The sequence below is a fragment of the Phoca vitulina genome, unplaced genomic scaffold (genome assembly GCF_004348235.1).
Source record: "Phoca vitulina isolate PV1807 unplaced genomic scaffold, GSC_HSeal_1.0 scaffold40, whole genome shotgun sequence".
NCBI lineage: Eukaryota > Metazoa > Chordata > Mammalia > Carnivora > Phocidae > Phoca > Phoca vitulina.
Genome location: NW_022589743.1, coordinates 23,534,949 through 23,554,622, shown reverse-complemented (window position 1 = coordinate 23,554,622; position 19,674 = coordinate 23,534,949). Strand labels below are relative to the sequence as shown.

Below are 19,674 nucleotides of genomic sequence, written 5' to 3'. Positions count from 1 at the left end.
GACCCTGCTGATGGTTGTAAACTCCTCTGGGGTGTGGCTATGTCTGTCTCCTCGCTGTGTGTGGCACAACGGGAGGACCCTTTTGACTGAGTGGTAGAAGCTCTCAGTGGGAAGGATGATCTCATAGAAATCAAGGTGGGCCACAGCTTAATGAGACAGAGAAAAGTGAGTGATTGGGTAGGTAAGAGATTCAAAAAGCTCGCAAAAGGGAGAAAGCTTCACGATTGGGACAGTAGCATATGCGCACAAAAATTGGAAGCAGAAAGTTCAGTTTTTCTGAACATAAGTTCTTTTCTTTAAAAAAATTTTTTTAATTAAAAAAATTTTTAAGTAGGCTCCACACCCAGCATGAAGCACAACATGGGGTTTGAACTCACGACCCTGAGGTTAAGACCTGAGCCGAGATCAAGAGTTGAACGCTTAACTGACTGAGCCACCCAGGTGCCCCTGAACAGAAGTTCTACAATCAGAAAATCTAGAAGGAAGCTAGATTAATTTCAGGAAGCATGGGGTTTTATGTCAATTCTCAAAATAAAATTTTATTTTGGATTACTCATGAGTAGGGTAACACCAGTGTTATTTTTCTGGTAAATTTTGTTATTATGGAGAAGTTGAAACATATATGAAGTCCACAGACTAGTATAATGACTCCTTATGTACCTGCCACGCAGCTGCTACCACCAAAGACACTGTCATTCTCATCACACCGCATCCATGCCTCTAGTCCAGCGGCTCTCACCAGGGGTGGCTTGGCTACACCCTCACTCGTGCTCGGATGTTTGGCAATGTCTGGAGACATCTTCCCTTGTCAAAATCTGGAGGGTGTTGCTGGCAGCTAGTGGGTAGCGGTGAGGGGTGCTGGTAAACATCCCACAATGCACAGGACAGCCCCACAGTGAAAGGTTCCCTGGCCTGAAATGTCAACAGTGCAGGGGGTGAAAACCCTGCTGTCAGTGCTCCGTATCCCTCACTTAATTTTTTTGAGGTAAAATGTACATATATTGGAATGTACGATTCTGAATTGTGTAATTCTGACAAATGCGTTTAGCCTTGTAATGCACACCCTCTCCTAAGTTTCTGTATAAAACCTTTATCAGATGCAACCATCTTACTTCTATTCCTACTTTGCTGAGGTGGTGGTATTTTTAAATCTATTGCTTATGGGTATTACATTGTTATTGATCCACTTGGTTTTTTTAAAGTAGTGCTTAAAAACACCCTACCACACTTTGGAGATTTACTGAGAACTGTGCCCAAGAATAACCATCCTATTTTCTCATTTTTTCCAACTGCCATTATGCATGTACTACCTGATTCTTTTTCCTTTTCCTTGGTATTTGGGCTTAAAAGAAAAAAATCTAAATTTTGCTTTAAATATTTTTCCAGATGGTTTTGAATTATGTGAATTTTTAAAAAGTTAATATGGTCAAAATGTAGTGTGTGTGTGTGTGTGTGTGTATGTGTGTGTGTGTATATATGTATGGAATATTATTCAGCTGTAAGAAGGAAGGAAATTTTGAAACATGGATAAACCCTGAAGACACGCTAAGTGAAATAAGCCAGACACAAAAGGACAGATACTGTATGATTCTACTTAGATAAGGTACGTAGAGCAGTCATATTCACAGGGACAGGAAGCAGAATGGTGGTTGTCAGGAGGGAAGTTACTGTTTAATGGGAATGGAGTTTCAGTTTAAGAAGATGACAAGGTCTGGAGGTGGATGGTTGTACAACAGTAGTACTTAATACTACTGCACACTTAAAAATGGTTAAAATGGTCAACTTTATGTTATGTATGTTTTACCACAATAAAAACAAGGTCAATATGTATATAAAGATAATATAAAGGAAAAGAAAATAACTTCACAGGCGATACACTGCTCAAAACATTTCAAACTCCGTAATATGATAGATCTAGAAGGGGCGTGTGAGAGTCTGATTCAGTGCTCTTATTTAAACATGAGGAAACTGAGCCTAGAGCGGGGAAGCAATGGCTCATGATCACAGGGACCATTAACAGCAGAGTAAGGACTGGACCTTAAGTCTCAGGGTCCTTTTTCCCACACCATATTGTGGGGCTTCCTCTATGGTAATTTTGTGCAAATGGATTCTATTTCTATTGATTGCTCAGTCACAGATACCATCGCCATAAGACTAATTAATGAGGGGCGCCTGGGTGGCTCAGTTGTTAAGCGTCTGCCTTCGGCTCGGGTCATGGTCCCAGGGTCTTGGGATCGAGCCCCACATCGGGCTCCCTGCTCAGCGGGAGGCCTGCTTCTCTCTCTCCCACTCCCCCTGATTGTGTTCCCTCTCTCGCTGTGTCTCTATCAAATAAATAAATAAAATCTTTAAAAAAAAAAAAGACTAATTAATGACCCTGCAAATCCCATAAGATTCTCTGAAAGATCACGATCTAGGAAAAAGCATTATGAATATCGGTATGGTTCAGTTCCATGTGCCCTTGCAATTGCTCAAGAGGACTCTGGGGCCCACAGATAAATAATTCACTTTATGTAGTAATCAGGAAGAGAATAAAGAGCAGGAAAATGTCTCCTTTCCTATTTTCGGCACAAGTATTGAAGATAATCTAAATTTAGGATCTAGTGCCTTTGTGGCAAAGCAAAGGCAGCTGAGATTAGGCTAAATCTTAGCTTTCAATTCCACAGCTTTTGTGAAAGCTTGGATTAGAACTGCTACAAGACCTGAGTCAGAATCTTTTGCAGTCTTTGTTAACTACCTGATTCCTAGTTCTGCTGCCCGAGTAAACCATGCCTCCAGCCATAGGACTGCTTGAGTTTCTCAGCTCAGATTCTCGGGGCAAGCGTGGACCTGGCTACACCTGAACTTCATGTGGGAATCCATCAAGGGTCACCTTGCCCTGCAGTTCCCACCCGTGCCCTCTTCCAGGCTGGGCTCCCTTATCACCCACTCCCATTTGCCTTGTGAACAAAGTAAAATCCCAGCTTCACAGATGGTTTTCTCATCCACATCTCAAAGCAGAAGTTAATACTGGCCAAACTGCTATTTTTCAGAAGATATGGGCTTCGACTCCAAGCTGATTATTTTAACATTCTTTTGAAAAAGAGAAAATCTGAGGAACATAGATATGATATTGGATTTATGTGACAATATGAAAATATCATGGTTATCAGACACTAAATCAGCTAGTATGGCCCAGGCAAAGCTGCAAACTCATGAAAACATGTTCCCAACGAGCCAACTTTATGTTCCAGTGGCTTCATCAAGTCTAGAGAGAACATTAGTAACTCGTAACTCTAAAGCTTCTCTTAGATACACAGGTCATTACTCCACAGCCTCTCTGATTATACACAACAGTGAGGTGGACAGAATGAATTCCCAGTGAACAGGTACTGATGAAACCGGAGACATGCTGAGGCATTATCCTGCTGTCTGCAATGGAGAGAATTACTTCTATGCTTATGACACTGAAGAGTCAAGAATTTCAAAACACTGAAACTCTACAGTCAGTGTCTGAATCCGTGCAACCTCCCAGGAAGCTTTCTGAGACAATATTCTGACTCTGGCTTTTAAAGCTGGTCAGCCAGACAGCCTGCAGCGGCAGCAACCAGAGGTCACCACCAGGTGAGGCGGGTGCTGAGAGCAGAAACAAAGGCACGTTCTCGGTCTGAGAAAGCGGAAATTAGGAAGAGCTGGCATCTGCCAGGGGCTTACACGTGCCAGGCACTGCATCAGGCACTTGATGTGCACGGGCTTGTCCAACCCTCACAACTGCCCTGCAAGGTGGGACCACGTCATCCCCATTTTCCAGATGAGGACACTAACGTGCTGGGAGGTTTGTCGAAGGACAAGCAGTTGCTGTGCTGCAGAGAGAGGATTTAGCTGCAGACCTTCATGATTCTGCACCCCAGGATCTTCATGCTCACACCATACTGCTTTTTCATAAGCTAGAAAGGCGATGGCCTTATAAAAAGAGTATAAAAACTTTTTGTATAAGTACAAAAGGAGTATAAAAAGAGTATAAAAAGAGTATTAAAATAGAGTGCACATATCAGATTCAAGAGATCCCTGATGTTCACAGCTATTACACCTCCGGCTTCGATACTTCACGAGAGATCCATGATGTGCCGGGCACATGCCAACTTGCCGTCTTCCGGGGACATGACTCGGGTCGGCAATGCTTGAGGGCCCAGGGTGAGGGCAAGTCACTGAGCTGGGAAACAGCTGAGCCTCTACCAAGTCGACTAACTTGGTGGAAGAGCAAGACTTACGGAAATGTCTTGAATTATATTATCTTACTTAAAAATGTTGGGAGTTCTTTCAAATATAAAATGTAACTGGAACAGGTTAAATATTGCTACACAGAAGTCTAGAGAGGATTTATTTTAATGAATATATGAGAATCATTTATGATCAGTACATGAATAGCTTGTATCTGAATAGGTGTTTGTCAACAATTAGGGGCTGAATTATTGTTTTTGTTTTTAAAGTAGCTTAAACTGTTCTCCAAATTCAAGCTGCTCAGATTTCAGACAGTCTGGATAGGTGGTGGCTGAAAAGAGGTGACTCCGCTGCAGCATGTAACTCAACTCATCAGTGCTGAGGGGACACAGCCGGTGAGGAGAGGTCTTGAAGCACAGAATTCAAGTGAACAGAGCGGGGTTAATCAAGGAAGGCTTCTTGGGTGAGGTGAACAGCGTCTCAGTACCAAAAGGAGAAGCCTTTCTTTGCTTGCTATTCTGAAGCGGTGTCTGCCCAACCACTACGGGATCCAAAATAATCAGAGCCTTTGCGGCTCCCTCTGCCTGGACCTTTCACTCCTAGTTCTTCTCAAGCGCCAGCTCTCGGAGGAGCCTTTGCGGGGTGTCCAATCTAAAGCCATTACTCCCTCATGCCCCTAAGATATTCTTTCACAGAACCTAGTTTTATACCCTTTAGCATACTCAAGGTAAAATTATCTTCTCATTTATTTGTTAACTCACATCTTATCTGTCCCTTCTTACTAGGCTGTGAGCACCACGAAGGAAAGAGCTTTTCTGTTTTGTTCACTGCGGTACACCTGGGCCCAGCACAACGGCCGGGTGCTCAACAAAAATGGTTTAAATAAGTGGATGAATTAAGCTGCCAGATCATCCTTCTGTCCTCCAAATGGGAAATCAGCAATTTTATTTCTTCAGAGTAAATCCCTACTAGAAAGATTTGTGTTTGACCTAAGACAAAAGCCATAAGAAAAAGACTCTGTACCAATTCTTCTCACCTGTTCTGCTCCCACCATGCTAATTGGCTTGCACTTGAAGAGGTGGGTGATGAACTTGGGAATGAAGGAGCTGTGAATAAAAAAAAAAAAGGGACAAATTAGGCTTATTTTCTCTCTCTCTCTTTTAAGATTTTACTTATTTTAGAGAAAGCACGCACAAGTGAGGGTGAGGAGAAGAGGGAGAGGGACAAGCAGACTCCATGCTGAACGCAGAGCCTGACGTGGGGCTCGATCTCATGACCCTGAGAGCATGACCTGAGCCGACATCAAGAGTCAGATGCATAACAGACTGAGCCACCCAGGTGCCCCAGGCTTATTCTCTTTTTGGTAAAGAACTGCAGAAACTTTTTTAAGATTTATTTATCCATGAGAGAGAGAGAGAGAGAGAGGCAGAGGGAGAAGCAGGCTCCCCGCAGAGCAGGGAGCCTGATGTGGGGCTCGATCCCAGGACTGCAGGATCATGACCTGAGCCAAAGGCAGACACTTAACCGACTGAGCCACCCAGGCGCCCCAGAAACTTTTTTAAAGGCCCTACTTCCTTCCACAAGAAAACAGAAATCAAAGTAGATGCTACTGTGGCCTCCTGGCATTCACTGCCTTCTGTTTCTTTCCAGCCCAAACCCTGGTTTTATTTAGGTATATGTGGTTTTAGAATGCTGGGGAAAAGCTGATCCCTCCTAAACTGCAGAGGTGAATTCTAATTAGCCTCAGCCAGTCAGAACATGGCATTCCCTTGTTGACTGTTGCTGGTCCTGAGGTGGGGACATGATCTAAGCCAGCCAATCAGACCAGAGGAATGGACTTCATTGCATGGCTGGGGGAAGTCTTTCTCTCCTTCTTCAGGGTATTCTTACATTTGGACAGAACACGTAGAGCCACTTTGCCACCATTCTAAGGATGAAGCCAGCCCCAAGGAGAGCAGGGTAGAGTAAGGAACTTGAGTCCTTAGTGACATTGCTGAACACTGAATCAACCATCTTTGGATGTGTCCTACCTCTGACCTTCTGGTTATACGAAATACAAAGTTCATCTTATGTTTAAGTGAGTTTAAGTCATGGCTTCTATTACTAGCATCTGAAAACACCCTAACAGACAAGATAGTGAGATAGTTATAGGATGTTAAATGCAAAGATAGGAAATAATTGCAAAGGGAGTAACTCTCAGAACAAGGGAAAAAATATATGATCTCTGAAAAATTTACTGGGGACTGAAGGGCAAGCTGGTTTGGGGAAAGGGAGAAGGAATTTTAATAGGGCAGGAGGGCGGGGCGCCTGGGTGGCTCAGTCGTTAAGCATCTGCCTTCGGCTCAGGTCATGATCCCAGGGTCCTGGGATCGAGCCCCGCATCGGGCTCCCTGCTCCGCGGGAAGCCTGCTTCTCCCTCTCCTGCTCCCCCTGCTTGTGTTCCCTCTCTCGCTGTGTCTCTCTCTGTCAAATAAATAAATAAAATCTTTAAAAAAAAAAAAAAAAAAATAGGGCAGGAGGGCTTTTTAGAAAAAACTGTAGGGCTTGAGTAGGGAAAGCTGTTGTACAGGTGCAGAATGGAAGGTGTGGGGATGAGAAATGCCTATAACCAAGGCCAGACCCAGGGTGGACTGACGAGGAGAACATAGGGCCCATGACCAAGGAAGGAGGGATAATAAAACAGGGTGTGGAGGTCAAGATAAAGGCTGGCTAGCTCCCTCCTCTCCCACTCTGCAAAAGCTGCTCTCAGGGCCATGACTCCCCCTCTCCGATCTCTCTACACATCTGTGCCTGCTCAAATACCCAATGGAGTACTGGTCACCTCATTGGAATGGCACTGGCACCTCAATTCCAGCATATCCAGGACTCAGCCCCACCCTGGAACCCAGGCCCAGTGGACCCGAGCTCATCTACCCAGTCATCCAAGCCAGAAACCATGAGTTCCTCGAGACTGCTCCCTCGGCCATCCACCCCAATATCACGCAGTTCCCAGCCCTTCGCCTGCACTCCCTTCCTCGGCCTCCTGACCATGCCCACCACTGCTGCCCTTACCCTTCTCACTTGAGCTCTTTCAATTCTTTCCTAACTGGTCTTGCTGCCTTCAGCCTCATCTTTGCTAATCATCAGCTGCTGAAGGGATTTGTTGCAGATGCAAACATGCTCAAGACCCTTCCCTGATTAAAATTCTTGTAATGGCTGCAGACAAGGCCTTCCTTGATTGTCCTGATTCTCTGTCCCTAGCCTTACCATGCTAAGCTGTGGCACCCTATGCTTGATTCTGCAGGCTGCTTAATGCCTCTGTGCCTTTGCTTACACTGCTCTCTGTGCCCAGAATGCCCTTCCCTGTGGCCTTGTGGGTCAGTACACATATATCTCTTGTACCCTGCTCAAGGATCTCTCTCATTTTTTTTTTTAAAGATCTTATTTATTTATTTGTTTGAGAGAGAGAGAGAGCATGAGAGGGGGGAGGGTTAGAGGGAGAAGCAGACTCCCTGCTGAGCAGGGAGCCTGATGTGGGACTCGATCCTAGGATTCCAGGATCATGACCTGAGCCGAAGGCAGTCACTTAACCAACTGAGCCACCCAGGCACCTGGATCTCTCTCCTTATGAAACCTTTCCTCATTCACCTGCACCATACTCTACATAGAGCCCACAGACCTCTAGCCTAGCATATAACCGTCTTTACTATACTTATTTGCTTACATGTTTATTTCCCTCCACCTGACTGTAAGGCAATGAAAACAGGGACCATATCTACTAAGCCAAACCACTTAATTCTGTGTCTGGGACATAGCAGGTGCTCAAATGGCTGCATGCTCAATAAATAATAAATAATAACAAATTAAAATGGTAGCAGCTACCACTTTTTGAATGTTAGCTTGGTACCAGCAGTTTACCAGAAGTTTACACATTTTATCCTCTAAACCACTATTAAGAGATTTGTCTTATTGTCCCCATTACTGAATGGAAGAGACCCAGCTTAGTGGATGAGGGAAGCTGCTTATGGTTCAAATAGTAGTTTTTTCATTTTTTAAGATTTACTTATTTATTTGAGAGGGGGGAGGGGCAGAGGAAGTGGCTCAATCACACAACCCTGAGATCATGACCTGAGTTGCAACCAAGAGTTGGACGCTCAACTGAGTGTCCCTCAAATAGCAGTTTTATTTTTTATTTTTTATTTTTTTTTAAGATTTTATTTATTTTTGACACAGAGAGAGAGAGAGAGTGTACAAGCAGGGGAAGCAGCAGGCAGAGGGAGAGGAAGAAGCAGGTTTCCCGCGAAGCAGGGAGCCCGATGCGGGGCTCGATCCCAGAACCCTGGGATCATGACCTGAGCCGAAGGCAGACGCTTAACGACTGAGCCACCCAGGCGCCCCTCAAATAGCAGTTTTAATTGAGGGGTGATCTTGATGTCTAAAGAGGAAAGACTGCTGTTGCTTCAGAGACCAAATGGAGGCAAAAGGAAACATGTATGGCTTTGCACTGATGAGATAAGAAAGGAAGTTAAAGAGAAAGCAACATAAACTCCAGAGATCAGATCTAGGGGGAGGTTTGCTGATCAGAAGGGAGAAGAGGGATCATGTAGAAGGGATTCTTCGGGGCTCGAAACCAGAGCCAGGCCAAACAAGTAACGTGAGACTGAATTCATGACTAATCGCAATGGTACACACAGTGTATAACCTAAGTTACTTCTCTCTAGAGTAGGCTTTGGTTGTACCCTGGAATCGGCTCTGTGTGCTAGTCTGCAAGAGTGGGTGAGGAAAATACAGGGACGAGAAACATGTCACGGGGAGGGCGAGGGGAGAAGTCCTGGCAATGTGATGGGGAGCACATGGGGAGTGGCCGGGGCTGCCCCAGCTGCGTGGGGTGGTGGTGGCTCTTGCTCTTGCCGAGGAAGGATCTTCCCACAGCACTACCTCTGAGGTTTCTACTCTTGGCTAGGATTTTACAAGGAGGAGAGGGTACCATGGATTAAATCAGAAAACCACTTTTTCTATTGGAGGTTAAACTTTTCCAGATGTGAGAGATGGGCATCCTATTCCTAGCTCACCCAAAATGAGCTTAGTAATAAAATTAAAGGGCTCCGAGAGATTGTGAGGCTGATGCCGGGACTAGCTAAGCCAATGGACCCTTTTACTCACTTTAACGTTAGCTCAGTCAGACCCCTGTGCAACCACACCAGAGATTTTTGGCCATAGTAAAATTTTACAGAGACATTGTTTCTACCGAGGGTATGGGTGTGTCACAATGTGATTTATCAGCGATGCCTTTAACACACACTGATGAGCACTCAGAGAGTGAAGGGAACGTCAACTCCCGGTTCATCTGCCATATTGCAAACATTAACGCCTCCCTGGAGAGTCTACTCGATCCTTTTTTGACAAACTAGAAACTGAAGCTAATGCCACAAGCCCCTCCATTAATTGTTGTTCCTTAGGGATTTATTTATGAGGGGGAGAGAGAGCCTTAATTGAATACAAACCGGGAGAGATTTGGGGAAGACAGAAACTTGGAGCCCTAAATCCCCCCTTGGGACTTGGATGAGGACAACCTAAATACAGTAGCTTGGAATAGGCTGACCTTCCTGAAGCCCTTCCTTGAGATGTGTGTGCCAAGACGCTTGTTTGCTCGTTGGTCAGAGGAGGCGCTGACCCTCTACATTGCCTGGCCTCAGGGGAACGGTGCTACAGCCAGATGCTGACTGGCAAAGGACCAAACCATTTATTTCCCTACTTTCAAACGTCGAGCCAGAAATGGCCACACACGAGGACGTAGCAGGAAGACATGCAATGCAGGCGTTCACTTCATGTCCTTTGGCAATGGGACCCCCAGCCTTGCTCTGACCAGTTTCTAGTACCTTCCCTGGACTCAAGGATGTCCAGAAGCAGATAAATTCTGGCAGCCCCAGTAATGAGTACTATGAGGAAGGAGAAAGAGAAGGCTTAAAAGAAACAGAACTGAGGGTTCTTACCCTAAAAAAGCTTATAATGTAGTTGGAAAGACAAAATATATACATGAAATCACTGAAAAATAATTTTAATTTTCCAAACCTGTGGGGAGGCAGGGGCACTGTTATGTTCACATAATTCAAAGTAACAGTTTTCCCAACTCGTTTCTGAGTTTGTCTTCATGCTGTTACTGTTGTTTGTGACTTTAAGTAGTGGATTTAGTTTTATTATGCTTCTTTGGGGTAGAAACATATTAGTTCACTACAGGCACCAGAATAAGCCCCAGCTGGATAGTGGGACACCTGGATTGTGAGCATGCTGGTCGTAAGTATGGCATTCAAAATAACCAAGTGATGAGAATGTTCCAGGGGCGCCTGGGGGGGGGGGGGGGGGAGAGGGCTCAATCAGTTAAGCATCTGACTCTTGATCTCAGCTCAGGTCTTGATCTCAGGGTTGTGAGTTCAAGCCCCGTGTTGGGCTCCAGGTTGGTCGTGGAGCCTACTTAAAAAACAAAAAAAACAAAAAAAAAAGGAAGGAAGAAGGAGGAGGAGGAAGGAGGAGGAAAGGGAGGAGGAAAGGGAGGAGGAAAGGGAGGAGGAGGTTGTTGTTGTTCCAGGACTTACTTTGCAAATTTAATGCAGAACTGAGTGAAGTATTTCCGCGTGGAAGCCAGGTTGTCACGGATAATAGGGACATTCTGCTTAATGTGAAGAATGACAGAGGTGACATAAGGGCTCTGGTCACCAACGTGCTCCACATTCTGCCACTGCATCTGAAAATGGAGATAGGGGAAGAGAAGCCTTTAGATCCCTCACAGGAGGACAGTCTGACGGGTTCCCGGGTAAGGGGCAGGCGGAGCAGCAATGAGGCTAGAGCTTGCTCTCACAGCCGCCATTTTATCTTGGGCAGTGTGTCTTATCCAGCCTGTCGCGGCTGAGTGTGGATAAAAACAAGTAAGCCCACCTTATCCTGGCCAGTGAGATGTGACTTAGGTAACTTGCCCCCTCATGCTTGAAATAGCCTTTCCTTCCCATCTAACTGGCCATCTTGTAAAGGAACCCTCACCAGGCCAGTGAACTGGACTGTCCTGCAGCTGTTCCATCAGAAGGGGGCTGTGTGAGGACAGGGCAGGGGCAGCCACTTGTGAGCAGGTTGGCAGCTTGGGAGATTGGAGGCGGTTGGGGCTAAGTGAAATGAAACCTGGATGAGGGTTACTTAGGTCTTTCTCTTAAGTGAATTGCGAAGAGGGGAGGATTTTGAAAAAAGGGAACTGGACATGATGTGACGTGTGAGACTTACTTCAAAATAATCTAGAGTTAGGAGGAGTAGATGAAAGAAGATTAACGAAGCTGGGTGACGGGTCCATGAGGTTTGTTATACTGTTTTCTCTACTTTTGCACAAAATTGAAGTTTTCCATAATAAAACATTCAAACCTTACTCCTAAAACCTTTGAGATTCTGTTGGGGTTTCCATCAAGGGAAAGAAAAGAAGATCCCTGGCAATTATGAGGGGGCGGATCAGGGGGTAAGACAGCAGCACGAGGAAGAGGGCAGGAAAGAAGGGCAGGGACTGTGTGTATGGAAGGCTCGGGGCAGACCAGCACCACCGACAGGACCCGAGTGGTCCCTGACCAGGCCATGAACACAAATGAGAGACCTGCTTGGCTCAAGCTCTAACCATCAGAGAAATGGGAGAAATGCTCTGGAAAACGTCTACAGTAAAACAGGGAATGAAGCAATGCTGCGGTGCTTCTCTTGCCTTGGATACATAAGGACAAGAGAGGCAGAGTCAGCTCCCAGCCTGCCCGGAAGCTGGCAGCAAATGGGCACTTTAATCCCGAAAAGACCAGGAATGTGCCGGAGGAGTTCTGTTGAGTCAGCCTCTCAGACTGGAGCTGGGCTGTCTGTTAAAAAGATCTGAAGCCAAACACAAACCATATAATATGTTCATAGAAGAAGGGCAGTAGTTCTGAGGCCTTGATGTCTCTGGCAAGAAAACACCATTTTTTAATAGAGCTCTTGGGGAAAGGAAAAATTCAATACTGAAGGAACTTGTTTAAAAGAATCCTATTGCGCATGGATGACTCCCCAGCGCCTGCGAAGCTTGAGTGACTCTATATTTTGTCCTAATGTTTTGTCAAATCAGCAGATATTTATATTTTAAAAGCTTAGGCATGTGTAAGCATATAAAAAAGCAGGAAGGGACTTCCACCTTCATTTTAGAGATAAGAAATCCAAGGCCCAGAGACAGTTAAGTCTTATGCAAGGTTCCACAACAAAGTGTCAGATAGAAAAAGGTCTCTAAGTTTTTTACTGGGGAGAATCAGAAACAATGGAGTAACAGTGGAAAGTTCTATTGACTTTATATTCTAATGCTTTGGTTATGTGTAATGTTTTCCTCATTATCTTTTTATCTTATTCAAAAGGCTTCTTTTCCCATCTGATTTTAGAGAGTTGACCCATCCAAACAGTGAGCATCCTAGGTGAGCTTAAATGAGCTCATAGGGTGAGGCCCAAACTGACAGATGCTGTTAATTTCTATACTTCATTGTCTTCTCCCCAGCTCCGCAGCAACCCTTGGAGCAGAATGCTCTGGGTAAACACGGTCATCTGGGAAGGGAGCTTGATGCCCCCTTCCTCCCATTGCCATGAAGCTCTTCCACAGTAATGGCTATTGTTTTCCAAGTTGGCAGCATTTTATATTTCAACATCTCAAAAAGTTAACAAATAATTATCTAACAGAAGACAACCATAAAAGGAGGTGGTGATGGGCCCTGTTACTGGCTACAAAGCAACTCCGAAGCAAGATGGAGCATGGGACTTCAAGTTCCCACCGGTGAGCTAACCCCTCTTGATCACCGCTAGCCATGTCAGTACACATCCACATTTGGAATATACGTGAAAAGATCTGATTTGCTTTAATACATTAGCCAGTTATGACTCCACTGGTCAAGTTAAAAGAAGTATTAGCAAAAGTAAAGTAGATTTGTGATTTTAAGTTTAAGTCAGCTTAATGACACAAGGAAACAATTTAAAGTACTGGAGAACAATGAAAGTTGACATTGATTTTACTATTAAAAAAAAAAAAATCTGCAAAATGTAATTAGCAGTGACTCTGTCCAGTCACTGCCTCAGATGGGTTGATGCTTGCCACCACCCATCCCAGATGACTTAAGGTTTGAGCTGTAACCTGAATGGCCCAAGACATGGACATTAGGACCCACCATATGCAGGTCCCTTTGGCTGGCACTCTGCATACATCATCTCATTTACTTTTCACACATGAGCTCATTGGGTTCTCACAGCAATCTTGTAGATGAGGAAAGTAAAAAAGCTTAACGAGGTTAGGTAACTTGCCCAAAGTTACACAGCTGGTAAATGACAGAGTGGAGACAACCCAAGTCTGTCTAAAGCCCGAGCACTACAGCACCAGGCTGTTTCCTAGGTGCTTGTTTAAAAAAAAAAAAAAAAAAAAGGAACCAAAGCACTTACTGTGTTTTAATCCAAGGTAAGTCCTGTTTCTCAGGGTGAAGCTAATGAAATATACAGTGATCAAGCAAAGTTCTCTTTCAAAAAAGGTAACAAAAAGTAGCCTGCTCTAGAGGAACAAACATCATGAAAAGCCATCAGTAGGAATAAAATTCCAACTTCTCCAGGTAAACTTTGCATTTGACATTTAAATTTTACCCCTCCCTACTTAAAAGTTTTCCTTTTGTGCTTTTTGTTTAGGTGGGATTGCACACGATTGCTCCTATATAAACAACAAGAAAAAAAATCTGCAAAAGAAGTTGTAATTAAGATATAGGATTCACAGAAACAGCACACCAGGAAATGATCACGCTTAGCTACAGAGAGAGACTGTGGGGCCAGGGGCACAACCCTGGTTTCTGCTACCTGAGGACCGAGTGTGTGATTGATGTTACCACTTTACAGGGAAGACTGGGGAGATAATCACTTCCTAGAGAGAGCCCACTGAAGCAGAGAATTCTGACCAATCCACCGATCAGAGAATAGAGCTCCACACGAGCTTACTTTGGAACTTGTTTGTTGCTATATGAAGCTTGGAGAGAGGCCTCCTGAGAAATGAATTTTCCTCAAATTCCTACTTACTCATTTGATCATGGAACTAGAGAGATATAGAACACAGACTGAGACATGTGGATTCCGGGAATATTTCAGGCACTTGGAGTCTACTGTTCCGGTTTAGGCTGCTGGGCCACTGGGCCCAAGCAACAGCCCATTTGCTCAGGCAACTCTCAGGCACTCTGAAGCCTGTCTGGGCTACTTTTACTCATACAACAAGCATCTGCTATATTTATAGGTACCTGGTGCGTGCACAGCACTGGACCAAGCACTGTGTGGGAAATAAAAAGGGAGAAGGAACATTTTTTGAGCACCTACTCTATGTACCAAGCATCATGTGGTGACATTTTCACACGAACTTACTGCCTACAATAAAGGAGGTAATAATACTCCTGCATTATAGATAAGACAGTGATTTGCCTAATGAAGCGTAACTGATAAGTTAGCAGGGCTGAGATCTAGAAATTGGTATGTCTAACTCCAAAGTCCATGTTCTTTCCACTTTACCCTGTTGCTTTCCAAAAGTGTTACCACCCTAAATGAACTTGAAATTAGCTGAAGGCATTGGAGCAAGCAAAATCTACTCAGGAGGCTGTATATATGCAGCTGACGGGGTCACGGCAGTAAGAGGGGCAAGATGCATGTTGCTTAAACTCCAAGGTTCCCCAAGATCCAGAATAGGAAGTGCAGTAATAAAGGCTTTAAGAAGATAAATATGTATTTTTTTCTACTCACTACTAGGCCAATGGGAAGGGAAATTTTTACAACCTTTTCTCTTCTTTGTTCAAGACTTATTTATTTAAGAGAGAGTGAGCGAGCGGGGGTCGGGGGTAGGACAGGGGGGAGGGGGAGAGGGGAAGCAGACTCTCCACTGAGCTCCCCGCAGGGCTTGATCTCCCAAGAGGGAGATCATGGCCTGAGCTGCAACCAAGAGTCGGACGCTTAACTGAGCCACCCAGGCGCCCCTGTACAACCTTTTCTTAAAAGCAATTTGAGGGCGCCTGGGTGGCTCAGTTGGTTGAGCGACTGCCTTCGGCTCAGGTCATGATCCTGGAGTCCCTGGATCGAGTCCCGCATCGGGCTCCCTGCTCGGCAGGGAGTCTGCTTCTCCCTCTGACCCCCCCCCTCTCATGTGCTTGCTCTCTCGCATTCTGTCTCTCTCAAATAAATAAATAAAAAATCTTTAAAAAAAAAAAAAAAAGCAATTTGAAAATATCTACCAAAAATCTTAGCATTTTACATAGCTTTTGATCTCGGCAATTCCCTTTAAGGCAATTAATCTGATGTTAATAATTATGAATGTTTAGAAAATACACACATACACACCCATACCCACACATACATATATGAAGTTGTCCATTGCCAGACTTTTTTTTTTTTTAAAGATTTTATTTATTAGAGAGAGAGAGTAAGAGGGCATAAACTGGGGGAGGGGCAGAGGCAGAGGGAGAAGCAGGCTCCCAGCTGAGGAGGGAGCCTGATGCAGGACTCGATCCCAGGACCCCGGGATCATGACCTAGGCTGAAGGCAGCCGCTTAACCGACTGAGCCACTGAGGTGCCTTGCCAGACTGTTTTTAAATATGAATAAGTGGAAATAATTATCAAAAATGAGTTGATTACATACATTTTTAAGGGAAGGAGTATATTAGAACACTTAAAATGAGGAAATCTGGAGTCTGTCAGTCCAGAGTCCTAATACTGTCTGTGCAACGTGCTAAGTGTGTGAGTGACTTGACTAAGTTGCCTCACCTCTCTGATCCTCGGTTTTCTTGGCTATAAAACTGAGATGATAATGTCTATAATCCATACAGTTACTGAAAGACGACACATGGAGTGCTCTTAACATAGTGCATGTCAGGTATTAATTCCACGGTAAATGTTAACTATTACGATTTTAACAACAAATACTCTACTATGGAATACTACGGAATCACTATAATTACCGTAGCTCTGGATTAAATGACACAGAAAACTATTTACTGCTAAATGGGGGCGCCTGGGTGGCTCAGTTGGTTGCGTGACTGCCTTCGGCTCAGATCATGATCCTGGAGTCCCAGGATAGAGTACCCCAACAGGCTCCCTGCTCGGCAGGGAGTCTGCTTCTCCCTCTGACCCTCCCCCTCTCATGCTCTCTCTCTCTCTCTCTCTCAAATAAATGAGTAAAATCTTAAAAAATAAATAAATAAATAAATTTGCTAAATGGGAAGAAAAGTTATAAAACAGTACATAAAGTACGAACTTATATTTTAAAAATATATGCATAAAAAGACTGAAATAAATCTATTAATTGGAATATTAGTGACTTAAATTTTCTTCTTTTAAAAAATCTGTATTTTTTATAATGAAGGTGATTTGCTTTGGTCATAATGAAAAAGAAATCTCTTTTATAAAAAAAGAAAGATGTGCTTTGACTTAAGTGGAAAAGTGAACTTGAGGATTTCTTTTTTTATTTTATTTTATTTATTTCTTTGAGAGAGAGAGACAGCAAGAGAGAGCACAAGCAGAGGGGAAAGGGAGAAGCAGGCTCCAACAGAGCAGGGAGCCCTATGTGGGGCTCGATCCCAGGGTCCTGGGATCATGACCTGAGTCCACAGCAGACGCTTAATGGGCTGAGCCACCCAGGCACCCCTTGAGGATTTCTTAACCATGGAGTTCTGTGGGCCTCCTGAAATAGATCTACATTTTAATGACTAAGGAAAATGAGAACAGATTTGAGGACTGTTCTAGCTATTTCAAAATGTCTTTGGGGGATAGTAATGCAGCCTCCTAAATTGGTACATGTTCACAATCTTGAAACATAATAGAAATTACATGCCAGACTGTAAGGAAATTTAATTTGTTCAGTTTCTTCTTTCTTTCTTTTCTAAAACCACCATTAATGGGCAAAAAGCGAAGTGTCTTTGATTTTGGACAGAGAGATTATTTTAACCTAGTGATGTGAGTAGCCCTAGGAAAAAGGACATAGTGAGGACGGTACCATGGGACCAATGGTTTCTTTTTAAGGAAGCCACAGAATTTTTTAAAATCCTACTTAAAAAGCCTAATTACAATAGCTAATTGCTAAGGATTTATAGAATTTACATTTAAAAGACAGAACTCTTGGGGCACCTGGGTGGCTCAGTCGGTTGAGTGTCTGCCTTCGGCTCGGGTCATGATCCCAGGGTCCTGGGATCGAGCCCCGCATCCGGCTCCCTGCTCGGCGGGGAGCCTGCTTCTCCCTCTCCTCCCCCCTCGTGCTCGCTCTTCTCGCTCATGCTCTCTGTTGCTATCTTTGTCTCACTCTCTCTCAAATAAATAAATAAATAAAAATCTTTTAAAAGACAGAACTCTTTGTATTTCCACTAAAGCAGTCCAAGCAACTGCCTTTTCAAGAATCAGGAGAATTGGTTTTATTTCTGGCTTCACTGTTATAAGGCTACATGGCTTTGGGCATATTATGAAAAAGAAAATAAACGCTCTAGAATGACAGTTCGTTACTTTTCAGGGAGAAATATGCAAAGCAGACTGGAATACTCAGCCCCTTTTCTCCCCTGTAGGAAAGTCATGGTGTCAGATCAAGAAAGGCTGAAGACCAATATCAAACAGGATGCTTGTGAATGCTTGAAGAGCTCATAATCAGGGAAGCATGAATATTTACATAAACCCAGCAATACCAGGCACGCACTGACTTAAGGCCCTTCCACTTTTAGGCAAACTACTTAAGCTAATTTTGCCTCAGTTTCCACGTTTGCCAAAAGGACTTACTCTTACTCTGTATGTATGGTGTAGTACAATCCTGCACGGAGACAGACCTGAATTTGAATCCTGGCTCTCCCACATGCTAGCTAAGAGATTTGGGACAAGTGACTTGACTTCTCTGAGTTTCAGCTCCCTTATCTGGGAAAGGAAGAAGGAAATATTACAGGTACCTTATAAATTTATTGTTGGAATTGAATGAGATACTGCATTTGGGTGCTGATTCCTGGTAAAGTGCTCCATAAATAATAACTTACTATCATCGCACAGAGCTTATCTAAGAAAATAATGCAATATGGGAGGGGAAAGTGGTCTGAAAGGTAATTTTGACATAACTTACCCACAACATTACTGTAATCTCAAAGTTAGAGCTTTAGAGAGACCATTAAACTCTTATTGTATTTCACTTCCTCCATATGGGTCTGGCCTGTTTAAGGCTGTTCCTGTGTATTTTCTACCAAACTGTGCCACTCTGTGTTTTCCTCTCCTTTTCCAGCAGCAGGGCTCTTGTCTACAGTTGGGGAACTAACAGCTAGATGTGGGCAGTTCCTATTTCTGACCTTCCCTCAATCAGCTTCAGGATACTACTTGTTAAAGTAAGAAGCCCTGTTATTGGGACGCCTGGGTGGCTCAGTCAGCTAGAAGTGTCTGCCTTCAGCTCAGGTCATGATCTCAGGGTCCTGGGATCGAGTCCCACATCAGGCTCCATGCTCAGCAGGGAGCCTGCTTCTCCATCTGCCTGCTGCTCTACCTGCTTGTGCTCTCTCGCTCTCTGACAAATAAATAAATAAATAAAATCTTAAAAAAAAAAAAGGAGCCCTGTTATTGAGTACTATCAAGGAGCATCATATCCTCAACAGCACTTGTATGCGCCTAAAAATTTCAGTCTATGATCCTGCCATTTCCTATAAACATACTCTATGTCTACCAGCTCCATCCAGCTAAATCTGTTCAGTAGCACTATCTATATCTTACTTTGTCACCATTCTTTGGTCAAGTGGGTGTCTACAAACTTTAGTTCTTTCTTCTTCCTGCCCCTTTTACCTTCAAAGTCATTCAGGGAATACTACCGTTAAGCTATGCCATGGAGGTCCAAAAAATGAGTAAGACACAGCCCTCAAGTTGTTCAAAGCTTAACAGGGGAGAGAGATATAAAAAGAATTGTGTAACAAAGCCGAGAGGCAGTCTATACTGTGGTGTCTTTAGGGAGAAGGATGTTGTGGGTGAGACAAAAAAAGTGGTGACACTGCAAGAGATCAATTTATTATTTTTTTTAGAGAGGGAGAGAGAGAAAGCGGGTAGGAGGGACAGAGGGAGAGGGAGAGAGAGAATCTTAAGCAGGCTCCATGTCTAGCGTGGAGCCCAACATGGGGCTCGATTTCACAACACTGAGATCATGACCTCAATCGAAATCAAGAGTTGGATGCTTAACCAACTGAGACACCCAGGCACCCCTCCGAGAGATCAAAATAGCCAAAACAATCTTGAAAAAGAACAAACTTGGGAGGACTCATACTTTCTGATTTTAAAGGTTGCCACAAAGCTACAATAATCAAAACAGTGTAGTACTGGCATAAAGACAGACATATAGATCAATGGAATATAACTGGAAGTCCAGAAATAAACCTGTGTATCTATGGTCAACTGATGTTTTTTTTTTTTAAGATTTTATTTATTTATTCATGAGAGACAGAGAGAGAGAGAGA

The 19,674-nt window shown here is 43.9% G+C and overlaps 1 protein-coding gene across 2 annotated transcripts in view; it reads right to left on the bottom strand.

The window, feature by feature from the left end:
- The window catches only part of VPS53 (VPS53 subunit of GARP complex), a 139,435-nt gene that overhangs the window by 16,702 nt on the left and 103,059 nt on the right, over positions 1-19,674 (bottom strand). For both annotated transcript variants that reach the window (XM_032428419.1, XM_032428418.1), the window contains exons 18-19: positions 10,773-10,921; positions 5,237-5,306 (exon numbers count right to left, since the gene is read on the bottom strand). In XM_032428419.1, the coding sequence (XP_032284310.1) occupies positions 5,237-5,306; positions 10,773-10,921 (219 nt within the window). The remainder of the gene's footprint in view (positions 1-5,236; positions 5,307-10,772; positions 10,922-19,674) is intronic.